The sequence below is a fragment of the Stenella coeruleoalba genome, assembly GCF_951394435.1.
Source record: "Stenella coeruleoalba genome assembly, chromosome: 13".
NCBI classification, from domain to species: domain Eukaryota; kingdom Metazoa; phylum Chordata; class Mammalia; order Artiodactyla; family Delphinidae; genus Stenella; species Stenella coeruleoalba.
In genome coordinates, this window is record NC_137159.1 from 88954252 (window position 1) to 88979903 (window position 25652).

The window sequence follows — 25652 nt, forward strand, 5'->3', positions numbered from 1 at the left end:
TGAGAGAAGTTGGTGCCCCTCCAGCCCACCCCTGCCGGATGGATGCCAACCACAGGGGCACAGCATTTGCAAGCCAGGCGGAGCAGAGGCAAGCCCCCTTCCTGCCCCGTGACGCAGTTCACCCACAGGTCGCCGGGACACACACTGGGTATTTTGCATCCTGAAGCTTTGGGGTGATTTGCGCCGCAGCCATGGAATCAAGTGCACGTCGTGTCATTTGGGGACGGGGCGTGGGCTGTGGTTTCCGGTGACAAGCGGGCCTGGGCCGTCGGGAGAGAACGGGGCTGCAGGATGGTGGGGGGAGGCATGGTGAGGGCAGGATGAGCCTCTAGCCAGAAGCCACGCTCCGTACTAACCCTCCAGGGAGCTTCTCCGAAGGAGGGGCAGCTGACGCTGAGTGAACACGCAGGGCCTTTCAGACCCAAGTTCCTCTGCTCATTCCCACAGCCGATCTGAGCTCTGTATGGGGTCCAGAGAAGAAGAGGTGACGTGTGATCTGATTCTTGAAGGACGGACAGGGGGCCTCCAGGGAGGAAGAGAAGGAGACACACCAGACAGAGGGGCCCGGACAGAGCGGGTCGTCAGAAAGTCGCCCGGATCCTGGGCTTGAACGTGCTCAGTCCGGCGGGGTTTCACAGGGCCCGGTGCCCAGCATGTCTGTGGACGCATTTCTGCCCTTGACCCAACGGGACATCGGTTCTTCCCGAAGCAGTGCGAACGGGAGCTTCCTGGAGCCGAGCTGGGACACAGCCTCGTCCCCACGGACACACAGCTTAGGCTCCTGGAGACAGCACCGCAGGGGAGTGGGTGCAGGGAGCTGGGAGGTGTGTGGACGGCCCAAGGGCAGATGTGGACGGACACAAGGACAGGACGCACAGAAAGAGGCTGAGCTGCCGGCCCTGCCCTTACGTGAGGCCCCGGCCACGCCGCCCGCTGGTGGCCACTTACCGGCTTCGGGGACGGACACCTCGTCTGACGCTCAGACGTGAGTGTCGAGGTGATTTACCGGAGCCGCACGGCCCGATGTGAGAGGCTGTGACTGCTGCCTCCCTCCTCGCAGGCCGAGCGGGCCGCGGCGCCGCTGGACGCTCACGGCAGCTGTGCTGAGCCCGGGGCCGGCGGCTCCAGCTTGGAAATGCCGCCGCACGCCTGCTCCTCTGGCACCGGGAGGGATACAGGCCCGGGCGGCTCACGCCGACCTCCTCATCGTGAAGACGTACGGATTCCAGTGCTGACGGGATGCTGGGCTTGAGAGCGAATCACAGATACTTCACTTTCGTGCAGATGTGGTGGCTCTGTGAGCCGTGGGCAGGCTACCCTGCGTCCCGTGGGTGTCCCATCCCCAGGGGAGACACCCCCCCACCTCCATCCTTGGATGTTTTGACGCAGCTTGTTACCCAGTTTCAGTTCTGTTGTGTATCTACTGTATTTTTTTCTTTTTAGTCTCATGAGCTTAGTGTCCGACCAAGGTGAGCGTATCGGCCCTTCAGATTGGTCCCCGGGAACGGGGGGGGAGGGGCGGGGGGGCAGGGGGCCAGGAGAGCTTTGTGCAGAAGGGGACACTTAGGGTATTTCAGCATTTCATTTTCTCTTCAGACCTTCAGGTAAAATGGCTCCTGGAGTTTATTACCGATTAAAAACAACTTTGAAAATGTTTACAGTGAAATAAACTCTCAGCGACTCCCACAGGAACCTCTATGAGAACATTCCCTCTAAGGTGCGGTGTGTGCCGCTCCCGAGGTCGGGGCGCCATGTTCCCGGCGGGGCCGTGCTCGCGGGGCGAGTCGGGGGCAGCGCGCCCTCGTGGTGGGCACGCCCGCGGGGTCCCTGGGGGCCTGGGTGGGAGGGAGAGCGGGGGGGAGGCGAACAGAGAGGAAGGGAACTAACACCACGTTGGAACCGCCTCCCTCATTCTTCGGCCCCTGTATTGGGTCACTCAAGCCCCACACGTCAGGAGCTAAACATCAGAGAAACATTGCTTGTGCCCAGAAAGCGCGTAACGCTTCCCAAAGAAAGTTCCATCCCACGTCCCAGGCTAGTGACGGCTGAAACTCACTGTAGATAACGTTCACTTTCAGCCTGGAAACCTTGCAGGGATAAGAGTGGTAAAGGAAAAATAACTGCTGACACCTTGAGGTTTTGCAGGACCTCGTGATCCGGCTCACGGGACAAGCAGAAGAGCAAGCATGTTGTGCTTCCTTGAAGGCTGGGGCTCCAAAGTCTGCAGCCCACCTTCACCTTCAACGCTGAACCCCCTGCTTCCCCTTTCCCTTGGCGTAAAAGAGCCTGAGTTCGACCCCGAGTTAACACGCTTCTTTAGGACATTAGCCCACCACCTTCTTGGTCCACTGGATTCCGAATACAGTCACTGTTCCTTCCTCTTCCCCTCGTATGTTGATTTGTTGGCCCGTCATGCGGCGAGCAGTACAAGCTTGCGCTTGGTACCAGGAGGACGGGGGGGCTGTGTTTAGGGGGAATGAAACATCCCGCCTGGTCCTCGTGGGAGACAGTCACGGGGGGATTCGGGGGACAATTAGATGAATGGGGGGACGTTTGGGCAGGAAATTTAAACTTGAGGCTGTTGGTATTTAAGGCAGTGGGCAGGAGTAGCCGTGTGCAGGGAGAGGGCACAGGAGGACGGAGCCAGGATTGGCACAAGAAGAGGAAGGGGCAGCAGGAGCCTGGCGAGGGGCAGGGGACTCTCGGGAGGCAGCGGGGCGTCTGTACAGCGGGTCAGGCCCAGCCTGCGGCCCCTGCACTGTCACTCCTACGCCAGCGTCCCTGGAGAGCTCTTCCTTCCTCTCTGCTGTCCGAGTCTCACTCCTCCCGGGCCCTCCGGGGAGCAAGCGGGGCCCTTGCCGCCGTGCTGCGGCGCTTCGTGTGCCTGGCCGGTCACCGGCGCAAGGACTGCAGAGCTGCGTGGGGTGGGAGGTGACGCCGAGGCGGCCTGCCGGCCTCCCCAGCGCACATCAGACAGGCCTCTCCTCCCAACCCCCCCGCTCTCAGGCTGCTCTTCAGGAAGTTCTCCAAAGCCACCTTGGCTCCCACGGTGAGAACTTAAAACTGAGGCCCGTTAGCTAATGGGAGATGTCAGTGTTGTTACTGTACGTCCTGATTTCTCACAGGGTATCCACCTGGAATATTCTGGTTCCTTGGATTTAAAACAGAACTTCCAGCTGGGGAATCGGAACACACTCTCACCATGTCCTGCTTCCTTGGAAAGCTCCCTTGCCAAGGCCTTTCTCGGTAAATGTTTTCCTTCGCGTTCAAGGCCAAAAGCTTTTGGAGAAGAAGAAACAATACCCAGGAAGCCGGTCCACCCTCAGCTCCAGCCTTGCTTTCGTGACCCCCGGACGCATCCCACCACCCACTCCCGTCCCGCCGTCACAGCGCATTCCGAGGGTGGAAATACTGTTAGTGAGAATTTTAAGACAAAACTTTTGAGCCCAAAGTCTTCACTCCTCCCTTGTTGCAAAGGGTGTTTTCTGGCGCTTCCTTACTATCCCGGGATGGGTTTTACAACTAATAGAACTTACCTGCACATACAATGAAAAATCAGGATAGTGGCCTAAATGTAATATAAAGAGAAAAAAGGAAGGGATTTATTAAGACTGAAAATAGTAGAACAATGTTCAGCTGGATGTTGTCAATGCTTTTTATTTCGATCCCACGTCTTAAAACGATAAACATATATTCGTACAAGTACAAATGCCATCACCTCGAATACAAGTATTTTGAATGAGTGACTTGAGCAGAGTTTTGGAGAGTCTCCATAGTTTTTGAAACTATGGAGACCTTTTGGCAAAGTTCTGAAGAAACGTCATCATGGTTTGCATGATGACATCATCCCTTAAAGTTCATTGCAGTTAAAATTGTGCCAAAAATATGTTTGTGTTTCAGGTTACATTAAGACCATCAGAACACCAGAAACGGGTGTGAAGTGCTTTTCCTGTATCAGGGTCCGGTGGGACGGCCAGAAGCCCTGTGGGAGCTGGGCCAGTTCTTCCACGGCTGGGGCTGCCGGAGCAGCCAGGACGTCGGACCCCCGGGCTCTGTCCCTCAAAGCCACCAGCATCCCCCCCGATCACCGTGGCCCTCCAGGCCCTGCAGACTCTCCAGACACCCCGAGGTGGTGGTGGCCTTGGTAAAAGCAGCTGCTCTAAGCTTCCTTCTTTGTGGAGCCCGGGTCTGGTCTCGTACAGAAGCCCCGGGATCCGGGGACCCAGGCGGGTGGGCACAGGCCGGCAGGAGGTCTGCTCAGAGCCCGCGGCTCATGGACGTGTGTCGTCACATGCAGGTTATGGGGTGACTGGGTGCATTTCCATTTAAAAGTCAGATGTTAAAACTTCCCCAAGCTGTAGAGTATTTTGTATTTCCTCCTGCCTACTGATAGGCTAAGAGGAGGAGACTGTGATATTTCGCAATAATTTGAGGAAAGTGCATCATTCCCCATCTTCTAATTGCATAGGAATCACCCAGGCAGACAAGACTCATTCAAGGGTAAATTATTTTTCCTGGCTTTTTGCATTAATCTAAGTAAATTAATGGAAATAGGTAAAAAAGTAGTTTGTGGAAGTATAGAAGGTACAAAGTAATTTTCATTCCTTTGAAATGAAAGACTGCTTGACACAGTGTACTTTTCCTTCCCCGAAAGTCGTGACAATTCAACAGAGATGAAAACTGTCAGATGTACTTTGTTGTGAAAGAATTATACAATTTTGGGGATAGAGCTTTATTTTTAGTTTGGACTATTTTTGTCACCGCACTGACAGAGAATGTTCTTTTTACAGATTAAAAACAAATTAAAAACTATTTTAAAGAATAATCTGTTCAAACAACATTTAGCAGTTAGGCCCTAAGAGGAGTCAGAAAAAAAAAAGATCTAAAAATCTATCAACAATTTTGCTAAAGCTAAGTCACACCGAAGACCTTTCTGTTTGCCTGATAGTTTAAATGTTTTATTAGTTGGTTACTGTTTTGCTCTAGATTTAACATTTTAGCTCTGCTTATGTAATAACGATGTCCACTGGGGAGGCCTGGGGGTCAAACCTGGGCAGGACCCGACCTGGGAATTAACCTTCCCTGATCTTACACGTGATGGAGCCGGCGCATTCTCTTCTTTGCACGTGCAGGAGAGGGGCTGGTGGTGCAGGTCACGCTGGGCTCTTTGCTCCGGGATGCGCCTCTGCATCCTGTCTGAGTGCTCAGGGCCCCAGGCCCCTCTTCCCCTTCCCGGCGCGGGTGCTGGCTGTGGCCCTGGGGGTTTAGCCTTCCGGATGGGGACCTGAGCTCTTCACCCCAGCTGGCTGGTCCTCTCCTGCCAGGTGAGCCCTGCCCCTGCCTGACCCACCCAGGGCACCTGCGCCCCTGTGGCTTCCGCCCCAAGTCAACGCCCGGATTCTGCCAGGGATAGAAGGAACGTGCAGGGAAACCAAGGATCTGCTCTAAGGACGTGATGCCCGGGGCCATCCCCCGCGACCACCCCGGGCAGGGGCTCTGTGAGTTCGGGTTACTGAGTGCTGAGGGAGGGTCTGCTGAGCGCGTTTGGGGTCTTGGGCCCCTGGGAGGTGCGGAGCGGCTGCTACTAGGAGGACGCTTCCGCCTCTGCGAGCTGGTCCCAGAGCCCCGTGAGCCGCAGAGGACCGGGCCCCTCAGGGTCACGGCCGAGTGATGCATACGGTGGTGATACTCAGCTCTCAGGAGAGGAAGCAGGTGAAGCAGAGGCTGCCCGTGTATGAGGCACAGGTCGGTGCCCTGGAACCAGAGACAGAGTCCTCTCAGCAGAAGAGAAGGTGCCCGGCGGAAAGAGCAGCCGCAAATCGGCGACGCCCCCGCTTCCCAGAAGACGGTGCTGTGCGCCCGCGGAACCGGCCCCTCCACCTCCGTAAAGGAGAGGCCTCGGCGTCAGTCCTGGGTTGTTGTCCGCTCGGGGCTGCCTCGAGGCGAGACTGATGCTCTGAGGCCCGGGCGAGGCTCAGTTCTCGTCAGCCTGACCAGATGAGTCGTGAATAGCAGACGGTTTAACGAGGAGGAAGAAGATGCCATGAACACAACGCACAGCCTCTGGGTTTGGGGCAGAGACGACGGGCCCTGCATCCCGTGGCAGCCGCCAGCGGCTCCATCGCCAAGGGCAGCTGTGAGCCGTGTTCCGTCTCTCCTTGACTGTGATTTGCTGTGTGATGCCGAGCGATTCACCTCTATCGCCTGGGACTCAGCTACTTCCATTTACCGATGGCCGTCTGCCGTCTTCTGCTTACAAGAAACAGAGGGAGCCCCAAGCCATGTGACCTCAGAGGGTCACCAGCTCGCTCCCCGCAAAGACAAAGAAATGCTGCACCAAGTGATCTTTGGGGTGACGTCCAGGTAAGCATCGTGCGATGCTGGGGTGACGCCCAGGGTAAGCATCGCGCAATGCTGGGGTGACGCCCAGGGTAAGCATTGCGCGATGCTGGGGTGACGTCCAGGGTAAGCATCGCGCAGTGCTGAGTGTCCCAAGGGCGAGCTACGTCCACCGCCAGTTTGCAGGTCGTCTCGTGTGAATTCCCCACAGAAATAGTAAGAACAGGAGGCACAGTAGACACAGATGGGCCTGGGCCGGGAGCCGGTCGAGTCCTAGACCCCAAGGCCAAGGGCACAGTCTCCTGGGTTAGACTTTCAGAGGGTACGAAACCTGGGCAAATTAGTGCCAATCCTGACAGCAGATGGACCGGAATTATTACAGCAGCAGAATAACTAATACCGTAACAAGCTGACCTCAGGGGGAGTGAGGATTCGGTGCAGATGGACAGTGACAGGTGCGAACACCGGGCGAGCTGGGCGCTGAGGCCCGTCCGGACCCGGAGCCGGTGAGACAACTGACCCAGGACTCGTAGGAGACGGGACTGTTCCTTCCAGCCAGCTGGTCGTTAACGCAGCTCAGGGGCCGTCTGCAGCACACGGGACCCAACAGACACATAGGAACTAAACAGGGTCCCAGAGGCCAGAGGCTGAGAGCTACCCGGAGCCGAGCCGACCGGTGGTTCCTGGTGGTGATGTCAGCTCGAGGCTCCAGGGGAGAACAGAGCCGTCTGCCAACCAGCTAGTGCCGTCCCTGTGTCTCCTCAGCAGAAATCATTCAGCGACTCAGAGCTGCCGCGCTTCCTTTCCCGTAGCGGCGCAGTGACCTACAATGCGTGTTATTTCGCTACGGCCCCTCTGATGGAAGAATCTCCGGCGCAGAAACCGGCTTCATCTCCCAGGGGCGCGATGGGAGGGTGGTTAGAGCGTCTCCCATACTGGTCCAATCAAGTCTTTAACGGGTTTTATATTAGCAATGATAAGAACTTGGGAACACAGAACAGGATGGCCCAGGACCTACGAGAAGCAGTATTTTTAGGTGACGAACGGTAAAACCTGTCTCTCCACGTAACACCTGTGTAAGCGTGCAGAGCAGACCTTCAGTTCCCCTGGCGGTTTCCCTCCCTGCTGGCGCAGAGCCGGGCGGTAGGCTCTCATCTGTCAATCCCTACCTACCACGTGGTCTTGGAACACAGCAGGTGCAGGGCACGGACGCCCCAGGAGGAAGGAGGAGGGTTCCCTGCGTCCTGGGTGAGGGAAGGGCCAGCACAGGCGGGGGCCACTGCGGCCAAGCCCCGCCCCACCTCAGAGCTGTCGCTATGGCTGCATGGCCTCCCTGGGCTCGCGACTTCACGTGTGAAACAGGGGCCCAGTGACGACTGCTTTATGGGTTGATGTGACTAATAGCTCCCCCAGGACTGCCCGCGAGCCCGGAGGGGGTCCCTCAGAGGATAATCAGGCTAAGGTACCCAAGCGAGGGAGAGGGATAGAGGGGCAGAAACGGGGCCTGGAAATGGGAGGTGGCAGCGGCTGGGAATGGAGACCTCGGTTCTAAATCCGGCGGCAGATTCCCAGATGAGGAGACAAGCCACTTAGACCCTGTTCCGTCCTCAGAATCACAGTCCTTCCAGGAAATCTCGAGTTCTGCTCCCAGGAGGAGGGGCGGGACGCAGGCTCAGGCATCCGCAGAGACAGATGAGCTGGGCTCGCACTGTCCATCCTGAGTCAGCTGAGAAGCTGGCTGAGTGGGTAGGAAACTCGGGGGGAAAAGGAATCACAGGATAAGAGGCAACATTAAAACTGGAGAAAAAGTGAGCCTGGGATGTGAGGGTGGTGAAAATAATCTTCCATTCCTTTCGTTGGAGGGACAGGTTTATAAATACGTGTAACATGTAAATACGTCCTCATGGCAAGCCCCCCAGGAGGAAACAGTCAGGCAGCTTTTGCAAACAGAGCCAGACGACCGCAAGGTGGTGGGGTTTATTCGTCCACGCTGGGTCAGCGTGTCCTGATGAGGCGCCGGGCAGCGCGCGGGCGTCCTGCCGCTTCCACCGGTCCCCGTCCTTGGAAATCGAGACAGACGAGAGCGGTGTCTGGCTCGGGCTCCAAGAGCTGTGCACGCATCACACGTGCAGCTCCTGCTTGCGGAGAAGGACTCGGGCTCCACAGGCCGGGTCCTGCAGGAGAGCAGCCGCCACGAGCTTCAGACCGACAGGAGGCCTCGCCCCGGCCCCGGCCGCGGCGGCTGCTGAGGTGTCCGGCGGGTACGCGGTCCCCGGCGTGGCCGCAGAGGCCTGGTCTGGGCATGTCGGTGGCGCCGCCTCACTCCGGGTGCCGTAGTTTTGGTTCCACGCTTGGGAGGCAGGTGCCAAGGCTGATTCCACTCTGCCTCCAAGGAGAGGATCATTTTAGCTCTAAATCCCACCCAGCCCTGAATCTCAGGCAGGCCCCAGGGAGCAGCAGTAACTTCTTAATATAACGCCGCTTGGGGTCATGTGCATAAAGATAGTGAAAAGCGAGTTTAGCCTGAGTCTTTCACGCGGATTATAATTACTCCATTTTCTAAAAAAAGCACATTTCAAAAGTCAGTATTTTCTTTCAGCCCTGGCTCCTCTCCCATCACCCCAGCCCGTACTTCAGACGTGCTGCACGGATGCCCCACAGTTAGTCTTGGGGTTGAAGCCCTTCGTACAAATGAAAAGCATTTTCATTCCTTTCACCCTGGCTCACTGATTCCAATTTGTCTTTACTTTTTAAAAAGTAGGTTAACATTTTGACAAATTAGCATTCTCCTGTAAATACAGTTTGTAGGAGAGGGAAACACGCAGCGGGAAGGTGCAAAAGGGATGGGACACAGCGCCAAATAGAAATGCAGGAGGCATCCCCGCTGAGCGCCAGCAGCCCGGCATTCCCAGGGACTTCCGGGGTCTTAAGGGGAACGTCTGACACTGCAAACCTCAGGAAGGCCAGGTGTGGACCCACCTGCTCTGAGTCCCCAGCAGGAGGGTGGTGCTGTGGAGAGCTCACGTCCTGGGGTTTCCCGTGTCCCAGCTGGGAAGTCCCTTCTCCCTCTCCCTCCAGGATCGGCAGCGAGGATTCAGGGTCGGCATGTGTCCTGTGGACACACACTGCTGTCATCGCTTACAAGAAACAGAGGGAGCCCCAAGCCATGTGACCTCAGAGGGTCACCAGCTCGCTCCCGCAAAGACAAAGAAATGCTGCAGATTCAAGAAAACACCTCGGTTTAGAAACAAAACTGAAAATCCCATGGAGCACAGCTGGAGGGAGATGCTTACCCCCTGCTGGGGTATTTGCTGAGACTCTGCCTCATAGAACTCGTCACCTCCCCAGGAGTAAACGACGGAGATGACAGCGAAGGTCATAGCGTGAAAGTGGCTTCGATCTGACTGTTTCTAAGACACAATCTAATACTGAGATATGGGGGACTTTTAAAAACATGTCCCAGGATATAAGGACAACTAACGTGGTGCAGGCCATCGACCTTCACCTCTGCAGGGGTTCTGAGGGAGGGGACGGTAGGGGTAAAGAGACTGAGAGTTGAAGAAACCAGGTCTCATGTCGGGAGCCCGGCCTCGGGAACCGGAGTCCTGTGAGGGTACAGCAGGGAAGGAGCACAGGGGACTGAGATGGCACCCCACAGGGCACGGGACCCCGAGTCACGCGCTCTGGACGGCGGGACGGGATAGTTGCTGAAACTGCCTCCCTCAGCCCCTCAATGCAAGAGGCGCAACTCTATGTTTTCCTTAAAGAGAAACTGAAAGAGAGCAAAAAAAATCAACAGCAACAAAAGCAACAGGACTCTGCGTTCCAGGTTCAGCCGTCTGACCTGCAGCCACTCTTATGGCAGTGAAAAATATATGTATTGTTTCGCCAGCTCTGGGCTCCGGGTGGTAGAGCAGGTAAGGCCGACCTCCCCGTGGGTCTGTCCCAAGCAGGTCATCCCGTCATCAAGAGAAGGGGAGGTGCGGGAGGACACGCACAGACCCGCGGTGCGGACGGAAGGTTGGCCTCGGGCAGAGGAGAGGCCACACCGCCTGGGGGACCATCACCTCTCAGGGATAAGTGGGAAATAATGCCAACTCACCCTCTTTCCCCAAGTTGCAATCATACTTCCGGTAGAAATAAACAGTGCAGAATGCAGCTGCAATCTACCAAAGGCACAGGATAATGGAACGTAAACAAAGGGAAACTGAAGACTCTCACCTCAGATGCTGAAATTGACGGCCAAAGCTTACGCTTGGGACAAACGATAAAACAAGAGCCCATCGCAGGAACTGACATGTACACCTCACAGTCTCCACTGACTAATGACCGACAGGTAAACACAGTGTGGATGAAATTTAGACCGAAAGGGTTGACCCGAGAAGTTCAGACCCGCAGAAGTAACTGTGCAGAGGAAGCTCTCCTGGGCTGGAGACCAACGAGCGAAATGGATGTGGGCCATGAATCAAGTTTTTAGTGTAAAAGTTGCACAGAAAAGGATTTATCTTGGTGGATATAATTTCAGTGAGACAAACAACGTCAAACTGGCGTGTATTTTAATTGCGTAAAGAAAGCTGCCTGAGGAGTTGGTTTAATGGGGCTAACTCTGGATCAGTCTTTCAGTGAAAACACGTCAATGTTGGTATATTTCTGATTGAAATACTTATGTTAATAGTTGTTGCTCCAAAATATATAGCCTTAGACCCAAAATAGTAGGGGAGGCATAAGGGGGGGCGAGAGAATCAGCACGGAATGCAGGTCAAGGCCCACGGAGCACCTGACACGTGTCCACCATTCGGCCTCTCTCTGTCTCTGTCTCTCTGTGTATGTCTCTCTATCTCTCTGTGTCTCTGTCTCTCTCTGTGTTTCTGTCTATTTGTCTCTGTCTCTCTGTCTCTGTGTCTCTCTCTGTTTGCCTCTGTCTCTCCCGTCAGTCTCCCACTGGCATCCTCGTGGCTGGAATGATCAGGTTTGGAATCCTCGGGGCAGCAGCGTGCAGACACCCAGGGGGCCTGTAGGTTTAGGCTCCTTCCACCAGGCTCTGAGGACGCAGCGTTGCAGGGAGCTGCAGTGACTCAGGGGCTTGTGCAGACAGGCCCCCGTGTGGCCCCATAAAGAAGGCCCACCCCTCCCCCTCCCTGCCATCGGCCTCCCCTCCCCCCGCAGGGTTCACAGGTCATTCAGGTAAGTGGTACTTTGCAACCAAAGTGGTGTCGGGGCGTATTTTTCAGCCTCCAGAGTCTACAATCAAGGGTGGTAGATGTTTCCCTCCCAAACTTCCTCAGATAGGTGTTCATTTAATCTGTGGCTGTCAATCTGAAAGAAAACAGCTATTTTTCTTGAGTGTGTGGGCTAGAGGCATAACTTTTCCTAATAATAAGGTGATTGATGTTTCATAGAGATGTCTACAAATACAAAATCGCATCCGAATACTAAGTTATGGTAACACCAGCTTTTCACCATGGGAGCGTTTGGTAGATGTGACGATAGAACCCAGCTAGTCTGGGGGTGCTCACCTACGGCCCATCTCATTTTTATTGCTTAATTGATTTCATGGTTACCTAAGGGGTTTTTTGTTGTTTTTTTTGCGGTACGCGGGCCTCTCACTGTCGTGGCCTCTCCCGTTGCGGAGCACAGGCTCCGGACGCGCAGGCTCAGCGGCCATGGCTCAGGAGCCCAGCTGCTCCGCGGCATGTGGGATCCTCCCGGACCGGAGCACGAACCCGTGTCCCCTGCATCGGCAGGCGGACTCTCAACCACTGCGCCACCAGGGAAGCCCTACCTAAGGGTTTTAATTATCGATAATGTCTAAGCTTTTAAGGCCAAGTAATTCTGAAAACATAGGGGATATTTTCTGACACCACCCTCATCTAAAACTCCAGACGCCATTTGCAGTCACTGTAAGTCATCTTCTCCCAGCGCAGGGGAGCAGCGGGGTCTTGAGGACAAGGCAGGTGTAAACAAATCAGTGATTAGTCAAAATAACAGTCCTGAGGATGAATCACCCCAAGCCAAAGTCGACCCTGAGGACCAGAGGAGGCCCGATGGCAGGTGTCTCGGTGTCTGGGGGGTGCTGGGGCTGGAGGGTGTGAACAGTAAGCATCTGCTGTCTCACAGCTGGGGGTCTAGACGTGAGCCCCAGGTGTGGGCAGGGCTGGCTCCTCTGAGGCTGCGCGGTCCCCTGCTCCCTCCTGCTGCTCCGCTGACGGGCCTGGGTGAGCCTTGGCTCTAGGTGCATCACGCAGGTGTCTGTCTCCATGCTCACTGGCCTTTCCCCGTGCACCTGTGTCCCAACTCCCCTTCTATAAGGACACCAGGCCTGTAGGGTTCGGACCCACCTGCTCCAGCACGATCTCATCTTAACCAATTTCATCTGCAATGACCCTGTTTCCAGATAAGGTCACATTCCAAGATAGTAGAGGTTAGGACTTGAACACATGAGTTTTGGGGACACCGTCAGCCCATAATGAGTACTCGCCATGGAGAGGAAGACTAAGACAGCGACTAAAATTCCTCAGTGTATCTGACACGTGGCTTGTGGCTGTTCTACAAGCTTGTGATTTGGAGAAACGATTTCTCCGCGGCATCTGAGCTATGAAAGATATTAGCGCAGTTAGAAGCTGTGAGTCCATTAGCAAGTGTGTCACCTAACTGTCATTCACCTGGAGGCCACAGCCCTGTGTCCTCTGAAGTCTGGGCGGCAGAGAGCATCCTGGAGTGGGAGAGAAACGGACCTGGATTTCCTACTGCATCTTGGCAGGGGGCAGGGTAGGACCGGGGGTCACAGACACAGGGGTCCCCCTTCCAGGTCCTCGGAATAAACGAAAAGGCCGTGACCCTCAATTACTGATGAGACTCAATTATTGACCACAAGGCGTGAGGTCAGTCCTGAGACCTGATCGCTGAGGTCCAGGGTTCTATTAGAAACCCATTCCGGTAAGATGAGCAACTCCATGGGGGGAAGTTCCCTTTGGGGTCCAGCAGCTGGGGGTTCTGAACGTGCCAAGGGGTCTCTAGAAACTCTAGACAGGGGGTGTGAAGCGTTGAGCTCACCAGGAAGATGGGACGTGAACCAAAGGCCACCCGGGAGCAGAGGGTCAGGGTGACGCGAGGATGGGTGCGGGGCCGGCGCTGCGCCTGAGTCACAGAACCAGGGATTCTGCAGCTGGGCAGAGGGGAAGCGGCCCGAGGGTGTCCGGAAGGTCAGCCCAGCTCAGAGGCCAGAGAGGACGGGGCCTGGGTCTGCTGCTGGCCCACAGTGGCTTCCACGTGGTCTCTATTAACTGCACACATTTGAACACCGAGCGGCGCCGGGTCTGATTCCTAAGACCTGGCAGATGAGAAGCAGCAGCGAAGGGTGGGGACGGAGCCCTGGCTCGGCTCTCACCCCCAGAAACAAGCAGATCCGGCCGCCAAAGTCAACGGCTGTGCCGTTTTTAACATAAAAGTTCACCTTTCACTTTCCCAGTTTCCCCAGAGTTTGCTCTTGAGGGAGGGGAGAGAAATGAAGAGTAAGGTTTTTATCCAGGGACGACCTTTTTTCTCTGAGAAACCTTTGTAAGAACCTTTATTCCTAACGAAAGAGACTTTCAATACAATCATTTAATGTGACCAAGAATCCAATATCCCCGAATCTCTACCCACAGATGTTCAATACCCTCTAATGTGTACGAACGGTCACCCCACTTTCATTATCTGGAGCAGAATGAAAGAGCCAGAAAGGCTAACACTGAACAAAGTAGCTCTGGAGACAGGTGGGTTTGGACGCCGGTGCTCTCTACTGGTTCCAGAAAAATAAAGAAGCAGCATCTCCAGCCGGGCCCATAGGAGCGGAAGCTGCTGAAAAGCGGGGACTTACCACCTGCAAACCACCATCCAGGTGAGGCCTGCCAGGCCACAGATGAGCACGGCACCCAGCACGATGGAGACCATGGACGCCCGCGGGAGCCTCCCGGAGTCTGGAGCAAGGACAGAGCCAGCCGGTGAGCCTGCCCGGCTGAGGGCAGCGGCCAGTGCACCCTCCCAAACCCCAGCCCCACCCCCAGCCGCAGCCCGAGCATCCCTGACCCAGGAAACCAAGTTCCTCTGGGTAATTTTCCTTCCACGGACCTCCTTGCTCTGCCCCGTGGGCTGTCCATCCCCTGCTGTCTTTGCTGTACTTGGAGTTGAGCTCTGCTCTTACTGAGCTCTCCTTTTCCTACTGCAGGAGCTTTAATAAAATGTCTTGCCATTGTAACAGGTCCCAGTGCATAATTTTTCTTATGACCGCTTATGAAATAGATTTCTTAGTATTCTTTTCTTATAATTTTTCTTACAGGAGCTGGAAGCCAAGTTATGATTCCTAGATTTGCAGCTGAGTGGCTGTGTGACCCTGAGCAAGCCACTTACCCTCTCTGTTCTGCACATGGGGATCAAACTTCGTGCTTCCCTCCCGGAGATAATTCACGGGGGGGTGAAACTAGCTGAGGGTCTGGAGCCAGCCCGCCCCGCCCAGGGTTTCACAGTGGTCCTGTGTCTCAGACACGATCTAGCCTCAAGTACGAACCGGCTGGCTCCCTGCTCTCACCCAGCATCAGAGGCCGCGGCAGCGCGGACACACATGGCCGGAGGGTGACCCTTCGGTCATCCCTGCCTGTATGTCGACACCCCCTCCCAGCCTGGATGCCCGAGGGCCGTGGTCTCACCCACGCAGGTCCTGCCGTCCTCGCCAAGCACGTAGGGGTTGGTGCACTCGCACTGGAAGCCGCCCTTGGTGTTCTTGCACCGGGCGGACGCGTGGCACGGGGGTTCCATCACGTCTTCACACTCGTTGATGTCTGCACACACGATGAGAGGTCAGGGACAGCCTCCTGCTTCCCTTCCCCACGAGCCCGGTCCCTCCCCAGCTCTGTCCCGTGTCCAGGAGGCAGAGGGACATCACCCCATGTCGGGGCCGCGTCTCCCCTGGATCCCTGCACCTTTGAAAAGAGAACGTCCCCTGATGTCCCACGGGCATTTCCCTCCCGCCCCACTTCTGCTCACAGCGGCCCTTCGGCCGCTCAGGAGACAGCCCGGCCCGTGGCCACCCTCTGCCCCGCTGGCCTGACTGCTTCTCCTGGCCCGGCCCCAGTGGCCGCCTTGAGCCCGCAATCCCTCTGGTGCCGGTGCCGATCCAGACTCAGTTCTGTTCGTTCAAATTCTGCCAGGTGCTGCGAGGGCCCGAGGGTGAGGCAGGTCCCCGGAGGTTCAGGCCACACAGGCCGGCAGCCTCGCTCAGACGCGGGCACGTGGCTCCCCTGGAGGCCGCTGGTGCTTTCCACACTGAGGAGGACTCCACCCCGGGCGGGACTCGAGAGTGGGTGGGAAGGAGGCGGGTGAGGGCCGGTGGGAGCGAGTCCGCCCACCCCGAGCGGACAGCCTCCAGCCACACAGCCGGCTCTGGGCCTGGGCCTCCACCCACCGTTGGAAGAACACCGGCCGTGCCGCCGGGAGCCGGGACCTGACACCCAGGTCCGCAGAGCAGGTGGGTGTGGTGAGTCCCCCCAGACAAGGAGCATGTGCGGCCCCCGCGGTCTCCTTCTGTCGGAACCCATAACCACGACCGGACCCCAGGTTCCTGTTTCCAAATAACACGCTATCTTTTCTGGCCAATTTCAGGAAGGAAGCAGCAGAATGTCAAAAGAAGAAATATGTCCTGAATACATGCTGTCCAACCACATCACATTAGCAAACGTCACGCGCGTGTGTCCTCGCAGGTGGCCCTTGTTCTGAGGGAATGAAGTGAACGTGGGCTCAGCCTCTGCTGCCGGCCGAGCCCCTCACTCCATCCTGGACACTGGACTGCAGGTAGGTGCGTAAAACAAGGCAGGCTCCTCCTCTCCTGGCTCTGGAGGCCTGAAGTGCAGACGCGGCCCCGAGCACACTCGGAGGGAAGCATCGCTCCCGGCCTCTCCCGGCTCCCGGGGCTGCTGGCCGTCTCGGCTTCCTCAGCCTGGCTGCCTCTCTCCCATCCTCCGTCCTCACTGGGCCGTCTTCCCTCTGTGCCTGTCCTCCTCCTGGAGGGACACCAGTCCTCCTGGACCAGGGCCCACCCTGATGGCCTCATTGGAATTGCACTGCACCTGCAAAGACCCTACTCCTAATAAGGCCACATCTGAGGTCCTGAGGTCTAGGACTTCAACATACCTCTGGGGGGACAGAATTCAACCCCTTTCACTCCACGGTCAGGTTCTTCCCATCAGAAGCCAGAGCGGGGACTGTAGGGTCTGTCTCCTGGTCCGGGGAGTCCACCCAGAACGTGTGGCAGCCCCACACGGGTGGTGAGGGCCGTCTCAAGCCTGTGTGCCCCCAGATCCCCACGTCAGTCTGCACCGTGGCCATGGCTGCTCCTACCGGGACGGGTTACCTCCCAAGGAGAGCTGAAGACCACACCCCCGGGCCCAGCTACAAACATCTGCACGGTGTTCCATTTCCCTAAGCACATGTGTGCCGACAGCAAGCCTCACGCTCCCTGTAGGTGCAGGAACATGTATTTGTGCTCACTTATTACAGAACCTCTCGCAATAACTGCAGCGAAAAGCCACGGACACATTGCTTTTTATCCTTCTGGATTCACGGCTTCAAAGCCCTCGAAAGAGACTCATTACACTCATTTGCTAATTATGTTTTTTAATGTGATGATTTTGGGGGCTAAGCAGGATTTGAGCAGAGAAGAGAGAACGAGTCTCCTCAGAGTTTGTGGATTGGATGTTCAGTTAAACGCTCTTGCTGCCCTTTCTGCAGCCATGGGCGTGCAGGTAAGCGATTGCGCTGAGGACGGGCTGCAGCCCTTCCGTCTCATCAATTCACAGCGGCAGTGAAGTTCCCTCCCTGCTGCGTCCAGAGCCATTTTTTCTCGCAATTCTTGGCTTAGAAACTTCTAGTAGAGCATAGATGAGGCGAAAAATATCTGTGTAAAGGAGCGAGCCCTCGTCCTGCTTCCTGTCATACACTTACGCTAAAGATATTCTGCCCTAATTATCGATGTGTCCACACAAAAACACAGGGTTCTATAAACAGAGTCAGTACCCTCCTCCCTGGCCCTATCTCGCTGTGCCCACGTGACCGAGCTTAAGGAGCTCCTGTCTCCATGGGACGCTTATCAATGTCGAAATAAATAGGACCCCCTGCTTGTTGGAAAGTGGGTTCTCGCTACCCACACAGCTCTGTAAGTCGCCGTTTTACTTAGTGATGTGCTGACACGTGCCTGGCACATGCTTTCAGGGCGCAGTTAGCTGTTAGTATGAAAAATTACGTTAGAAAAAGACAGGAGGTGGGGGAGCTGACTGGGAGGTGGGAGGACGTTGGGAGTAGAAGAGCGATGCTGGCGTCGTTCGGACCATCGCTGGGGTGCAGAAGGCCTCCCTCGGGGAGAGTCTGAGCTGGGCGTCGGAGCGTAACCAGGGGCAGCAGGTGAGCCCGTGGCACTGCCCCTCCTTTACTCTCTGGTTCTAAGCTTTTCTCCTTTATTATTTGTACCTTGTAGACCCCTAGGAATAGAGCTTCGGGGTCATAAATAGCTAAAACAAGTAGCCAGCATGATGCAGCATAAAAGGTCCAGGGGTTTTTTCAGTAAAGACGGAAGGCACACATGTGACGTTTACACCTGGAGCACGCGGGGCTCTCACCCACCCCCACCGCCCGCCTCGGGCTCGTGTCCTTGCCCTGCCGACACCAGGACCACAGCCCTGGGTGACAGGGATGTTTTAATTCCGCACCAGCGCTAAGTGGAAACAGCACTAAAAGCTTCCAGATTTGTCCTACTTTTACTCCTGCGGGACCGTCTACAGAACATAAGAATAGGCAGCAATAAAAGAGGCGGTTGACGGACAGAAGAGGCGCGTCCGGACGCCACCGCGGTCCAGGACGGTCGGGCTCCTGTCACGGGAGGCTCCTGGAACGTGACTCTCTGCGCGGCCTGGCCCGGCCCCCTCTCCTTCAAGTCCACCGTCGTTCACGCCCAAACCCCAAGGAGATGTGGGAGGTGCCCGCTCGGCTGCAGCGCATGTCCTCCGGGTGCAGACCTGGGTGCGTGAAGGCTGCCCTACCGTCTAACCAGGGCTCTCGGCCCAGCGTGCTGGTTTTGGCCGTAGATTCCCTCAAACCCTCACTTTCCCGATGAGCTCCCTGTGCCATCCGCCCTCCTCCAAGTGGTGGCCTGGACGTCGCCCTGGAGCCCCTCCTTCTTTGCCTCCTTGTCCTTCCCCCTCACCTGGAGGGAGCGGCCGGGACCTTCCTGAACCTGGTGCCCCGGGCTGAGTCCTGAGGGTCCTGGGGCTCCGCCTCTCCTGGGCTTTTCCTGTACTCTTCGGAGTCTAGAGGCGGGTGTGGCCTCTGTAACTTTCCAGGACCCATTTTGGAGTCCCCAGAATTGAAGTGAAAACTTTGTTACTGTGGTGAAACATACACAACATGAAATGTACCAGCTTAATTATTCGTCAGTGTGCCTTTTGGTCGCATTAAGTACGATCACGTGGTCGTCAGCTATGACCGCCCTCCATCTCTGGAATTGTTTCATCTTCCCAAATCGAAACTGTAGAACTGAACAAGTTGGGCCTTGTTTTCATTTCTTGTAAACCAGCCCGATTCTTGCATGAGTCCGTCTCCTGCTCCTCTAGGGTCTTCCTCGTGCAGCTTAGAGGGAAACGTGAGGGAGCTTCTCCCAGGGGACGAGGGAGGCTTCCTGCTTCTGCTTGCCTGGTCCCGGTTCCGGGTCCTCCCAGGTGTAGGCAGACTGGGGCCCAGAGCAGGGAGGAGGGTGAGGTCTCCCTGGAAACGGGCCACCACAGGTGGGGGGCCTGCTCTACTGACGCCTCCTGTGGAAACACTCGTGTTTCATTGGAGCACTGGCTCTGTGAGCCCCTTCCTACAGGCCTCCCTGAAGCTCTAGCCTCTTCCTCCCCCCCGTCCTTCCCGGGTCACCCCGCAGGCGTGTCGTGAGGCGACCGTCTGGGTGCTTCATTTTCTAGAAAGACATCGACTTAGGAACATGGGCCACATGGAGGGGATAATTTATCTCCACGCAGAGAGTCCCTGGAAGATGATTATACTTGGAGACACCTTTGGTTGAATGACATTTATGTATGTTTTCATTTGGGGTTTCCTTCCAGTTTTTCTTTAAATTGAAGGAGAGTTGCTATACGGTATTACATAAGTTACAGGTGTGCAGTATAGTGATTCACAATTTTTAAGGTTATTTATTTTTCAAGGACATTTATTCTTAACTTGTATTTGAAAAATGCAGACTCCAGGGTCAAGTCGCGAAAAGACACCTGCTAACGACTGACCTTTACAGACCGGGGGCCGGGAATCCCATCCTCGGCGGGTGCAGGCGACTTCCTCCGGCCCGTGGAGCTGGAATCCATGGCGACAGGAAAACACCAGCACACGCCTTCCGGACTCCTCACACAGCAGGAAGTCCCCGTCCTCCACTTTGTCCGGGAAGCCACAGGCATCCTCTGGGCCAGGTTGACAGGTACATACAGTCAGTGCCGGACCCCTTTCTTCGCCCTCCTCTGGGGCTGCATCCCCCGATTGGCCTCCCAAGGGGCTCACGTCAGCAATCTCCTTCCCTCCAGTGGGGCACAGCACGGGCCCCTCTCAGCACTGACCCCCTGCGGCAAAGTCACGCCTCTAACCCTTCCCCATGTTTCAGCCGTGACCAGGCTTCCCCACCCACCACGACGAGACCGCTTTAATTGAGGGCGGCCACGGTCCTCGCTGCACAAGGCAGGCTGGATCTCAGCCCCTCTCCTCTTCTGACCCCAGGGGAGCTCGCCGTCGGCCGACCCTCCCGAGGCTGGGACCCGAGACACAGTTGCTCAGCTGGCAGGTGCAGGCCAGTGTGGTCCCCAGGAGGGGCCGAGGGGGGCTTCGCCTCAGACCTGCGCCTTCCCCGCCGAGGAGGTCGCGCCCGGGACCCAGCAGGACGGGAGGCTCTTTCCTCCCCCCGAGGGGATTTGAAGCCGCTTCTCTCAGAAGCTGTGACCCCCGGGAGACCCTGTCCTTGACCCTGTAGGAGAGACGCTCTCGGTTCGCGGCTACCTGGAGGCGGGGCCTCCCTCCACGCGCCCAGGTTCATCCCCGGGATGCTGTCGCACGACTCGAACTCCTGGGGCCACGTCCCGACCCGGAAGGCATCGCGTGGCACGCGGGAGAGGCCGGTGTTGTCGCAGATGACGCGGGACAGAGAGTGCCGGCCCAGCTCCTGCCTCTGGGCTTCCGTGAACACCGCCTGGTTCTCCCACCAGAACCTCCAGGAGGACAGACGTGAGGACACGTGAGAGCCCAGTCCCTGCCACGCCGACCACTCCTGCCCACCCTCTGTGCCCACGCCATGCGGCACCGGAGGCCGGGCGCGGCCAGGGAAGGAGAGCGGCCCGGATGGCGCCGGGAGGACCGTTCTTTCCATTTCGGGACCCAGTTAACCCGCTCGGCCGCACTGATTTTCCCTGGGTGCAGAGCTGCCTCTACGACAAGAGTGATGAGGACAGAGCCCAGCCTTCAGGAGGGCTCTGCGCCTGCCCTGCAGGACGTGCCCTGAGGCCCCCTCCCCGCAGGCTCTCCTCTGGCCCCATCGCCAGGGGAATTCAGCTTCTGGGAAACTGTCTCACTGTCCTCCCAAGAGGCTGCATCGCTGGCAAAGCCCACAGCTGCTGACCCGAAGGCCACAGCGCGCTCCTCTCACCACATAAAGCCCCGCTTCCGGCGCGGGAACGCCGTCGGCACCGAACAGCCCCTGCGTCCCCGCCTATCCCGGGCACCTACCGGTCCCCGTCCCTCAGGTTCCTCATTTGCTTTCCGATGATGCAGGCAAACAGCGGGCCGGTCCGCGCCCCGGGGAGGACTCTCTCGGCTAAGCCCCCGAGCCACACGTCCACGTTAGCCGGGTGCCCGTACAGGTCCAGGATCTTGTCGGCCACGCTCCCGTGGCTGGTGGCGGCTCTCAGGTCGGCCCGGGTCTCCAGCCTGGACAAGCCGCAGAATTCCCGCCACTCATTGTAACCTGTGCGGGGAGAGGGCCGAGGCCGCCCTACTCGGGATCCGGACGTTCCCCACCCGCCCCGCCAGCTGTGGGCCATCGACACCTGGGGCTCTGGCCACAGGGTCCCCACCTCAAATCCACCTTGCCGCCCCACGGCCTGCAGACCTCCCTGTCGGAATATTCCAGCACGGGCGGCAGGGCCTTGTGGAGAGTTTGCTCACAAACCAGCCAGGCAGCATGCGTGGGGACCAGGCTGAACCCTGCACACCCGAGTGGGCCACACTGTTACCCACTTCTCGTCTCTGCTGAGCGGCGAGGCCAGCGCTCACCTGCCGCATCCACGTTCCCACGGGAGCGGCCGGAGCACAGGCGCCAGCACCCCTCCTTCCACACAGGCACACACACGCACAGCCACACACACGCACAGCCACACACTCGCACACACACAGGCACACAGGCACACACACGCACAGACACAGGCACACAGGCACACACACGCACAGACACAGGCACACACACGCACAGCCACACACACACACACAGACACAGGCACACACAGGCACACACATGCACAGCCACACACACACAGACACACAAACATGCAGATGCACAGACATACAGACGCACACACAGACACACAGACATACAGACACGCACAGACACGCACACACAGACATAGACACGCATGCACACACAGACATACACACAGACACACACAGACATAGACACGCCTGCACACAGACATACACACAGACACGCACACACAGACATACAGACCACACACACACACACACACACACACACACACACACACACACAGGCAGAGCCACGGAAAGGACCACGTCTGTGTGACTCTGGGCTGCAGCTCCCTCCTGGTCTCCGGCTTGCTGGACCGCTGGTCCCCCATCCTCTCCCTCCGCGTCCCACTGCTCTCGGGGCCCGCCTCCTCCAGACCTCCAACCCTCCTCATGGCGCGTGAACCCTCGCCTTACACGCCATCTGGGTCTGACCAGAAGCTCGCCAAGGCTCCCCGTCATTTCCTCTCTGGTTATGTGCTCTGCCGCCCGCGGCCCTTTTGGCAAGACTGGGTCTCGTTTTATGCCCGGGGCCTCAGACACAGCAGACCCCCGACGGAAGTACCGCATGAACGCATGGACACAAGGAAACGCATTGCGCCCGGGCCAGCTCCCCGCAGGGCGCTGAGGCAGCGGGACACAGAAATCTGGGGGTGGGGGCTTGCGCTCAGACTAAACAGAGCTAGAGGAGAGGATCCCTTATTTCCAGTTAGAATGCGAGGGTACAGAGGCTTTCAAAGCCGTTTCTCAGACGTTGGCAGTAGGTCCGAGATACATTAGAACAGCAGCTCATCCGGCAGCTCCCGCAGGAAAGGAACCGGGAGGGCCCACCTGGCAGGCCGTGGTCCCGGCCCCTCTGAAGGTTGATGGATGCCAGGTCCAGGGTCCCCGAGTCCGACAGCACAAAGAGCCTCTCTGTCAGCTCCTCGTTCATCAGCTGGTCTTGCACCTGTAGCTTGGCTGGTGTCGCCAGCAGGCCCCTCATGATGGGGTCCACACCACCTGGAAACAGCACAGAGGAGGGATGCACTTTCTCAGGTGAGTCTCGGGGAAACAGAACAGATCGTAAACTATGCTGGTTCTGAACAAAAGCCTCCCATAATCTCAGGAATTCACCTCCAGGGCTTCCCAAGTTTCCTGGGCCCTTAGGGTGCTGCCTCGTGGTGGATTCGCCCCGTCAGAGCCCCAACGGGCCGGACCGTGACGTGTGTCTGAAGGAAACCAGGATGGAGCCTCAGGGGCGGAGGTTTTGTGCTTGTTTTTCAGCAGCAGAAACGTCACAGTTGAAGGAGGTGTTTGCTGGGTCTAAAGCCTAGACCAGTGAACAAGCCCCAGCCTGGCTGAGGGAGCCCGGGGCCGTCCCTGGGAGTTCTGGAGACTCAGAAACCCCAGGGAAAGCGTCTGATGAACAGGATCACTTTTCAAACCTCTGTGGATGCATTTATATTCTCCATGCCCGCTGCTGACCCGAGCACCTCCGGCCAGCGGGCAGGTGACCGCACACCTGGCTCCCCCTCCCAAGCGTGGCCCAGGGATGCGCACCTTCCTCAAGGAGCCGCCAGGGCCGGAAGAAGGCATCCCGCAGCGGCAGGAGCCCCAGGCGCTCCTGGAAGCGGGCGTCCAGCCGCCGCACCAGCGGGTGCACCGTGGCGTGTCCAAAGCGGAAGGCGGCCGTGGAGAACACGTTGGACACCGTAGGGTCCACGGCGGGGTCGTATCCCCTGTAGGGGCCCACGTGCTGCCCGAAGGCCTCGGGGCCCAGGATTTTGGGGACGTAATCCCGCAGGGTGATGATCTGCGGAGAAAGGAGAGTGGGTGGGAGCCGGGGCAGCGGAGCCCCTGGCTGGATGCGGGCTCACAGTCAGAGCGATGCCGGGTTGGGGGGCTTCTTCCCGCACAGGCCTGGGGGCCGTTGCATCTCCAGAGCTGTCACTGGGGGTCTTGTCACCTGGGGGCACAGGGAAGCAGGGGAGCAGGTACAGGAACACCCCCTATTCCAAAGAAAGTCCTGAGCTCTCGGCTTCTACGGGGTTGTACAGGGCACGTCAGATGCCCCCAGACACCCTCCAGGCCAGTCCAGGCCACGGAAAGTGAGGGGGACCCTCAGTGCGTGAAGACGAACCAAGGAGGCTGCTGCCCCCCTGCACTCTTCCAGAAACATGACAAGGTTTCTGTCCAGCAATCAGCCCCCTTCACTCCCACTTCACCCACGAGCCCCCCGTTAACACCAGGACCTAAAGCAAAACTCAGAAATCTAGTCCCTTCGCTGGGTCTGGGCATCAGAGGCTGAAGATTTGGACCAAGGTGAGCTGCAACCCCATAGCCCCCGCTTCTCAGCTACGTGACTCTGGGAGGCTGACCTCTCTGAACCTGTTTCCTCTGCTGGAAAAACCTCTTCCTTTGAGTTTTTGTGAGAATAAACAATACACATGGGTTTATATGTGTGAGACACATGGTATTATCTATAGAGCACATGGATATATTAGATCCTGCATGGCTTTACACGCAGCAGACATATGGCATCATATAGAGACAGTAGACGGAGAAGATGCATATCTAGTGTATAGTGTGTACATCCATGCACGGATAACCACCTGTCCCCAGGTTCAAAGGACATGATACACAACCTAAAGCTCATATACGGTCGGAATGGCTTCCACGAATTAAAATGTAAGCAGGGGCCGACATCCCTGTGGTATTCCTTTTTTCCCTTCTGAATTGTCTGGTATTTAAGAGAATATTTGGGCCCATAAGCCACATCTAAATGAGGAATATAAACCAGTAGGAAAGATTCTGTCCTGGAGGGAAAGGTCTTACATTTCAGCTTATGAGTGTAGGAAGGGAACGTGTACCATTCTCAGAAACAACATGAAGGTGACAACAGAGCATCTGCGCCCTTGTGGGCCATCCCTTCCAAACGACGAGTGTGTCTTCTAAGTGCACAAGCCGGTACTTCCCAGGCCAGCGGAGGCCGCGACCTCCAGGTGAAGGGCCCACGGAGCCCCTCGCACCGCTGCGTGCCGTCCCCGCCGAGACCCGGGCTGACTGGAGCGGGGGCCTGGCACGTGCCCAACTGGCATTCGGGCAGAGTTAGGACGTGATCACACAGAAGCCGCCACCACCTCAGATGCTGCAGCTTTTCCCACCACCGGTCGGGGCTGCAGCCATGCCTTCTCCCCACCCCGCGAGGGGACACGGCAGCGACTTCCACTCCCACCAGCGCTCGGCTCTGATCCCTTCTGCCCCCAGAAGACGGGAGATCCTCTCTCTTCTCCGCCAGGGAGGCGAGACAGCTTCACGCTCAAGTGGAAACTGTTTAGTGGTGGCCCCTCCCCCGCTCCCTAACTCAGGCTCCACTTGTGATCCCGGAGGACGCAGAGCCTGCCGTCACAGGCTGGCAAGGCTCCCCTCGCCCCCGAAGCAGCTGCTTCAGAGAGCGGAGGGCGCCCTGCAGTCCACCCCACACATCGTCCCTGCTCGACCTTGGAGTACAGCCCCCATCACCAGTCTCTCGCGATCTGATCTGAAATGTAACTGGAGGCGATTTTGCCAGAAAGCCTGGATCTCTCTCTCCCCAGGGCGAGGGCTGCAGCACTGCTTCACTCTGATCGGCGGGGCTCTAACCCTCCTTTGGAATTGCCAGGACGATGCTGAAACCCTCGTGGCGGTTCCTCACCCGCCGCGTGCGCTGGGACAGTCACGGTCCAGCGAAGCACTCCTCCCTGCCCCTCCCTGCC

General features: G+C 57.3%; 1 protein-coding gene across 1 annotated transcript in view; it reads right to left on the reverse strand.

The window, feature by feature from the left end:
- Window positions 1–8459: 8459 nt before the first annotated feature.
- Window positions 8460–25652, reverse strand: part of TPO (thyroid peroxidase) — a gene marked incomplete at both ends in the record, with an annotated part of 37849 nt that continues 20656 nt past the window's right edge. Inside the window, 9 exons of the mRNA XM_079940789.1 lie at window positions 8460–8721; window positions 9293–9451; window positions 14198–14297; window positions 15024–15155; window positions 19644–19814; window positions 20401–20609; window positions 21124–21361; window positions 22747–22917; window positions 23458–23710. Of these exons, the coding sequence (XP_079796915.1) occupies window positions 8460–8721; window positions 9293–9451; window positions 14198–14297; window positions 15024–15155; window positions 19644–19814; window positions 20401–20609; window positions 21124–21361; window positions 22747–22917; window positions 23458–23710 (1695 nt within the window). The remainder of the gene's footprint in view (window positions 8722–9292; window positions 9452–14197; window positions 14298–15023; window positions 15156–19643; window positions 19815–20400; window positions 20610–21123; window positions 21362–22746; window positions 22918–23457; window positions 23711–25652) is intronic.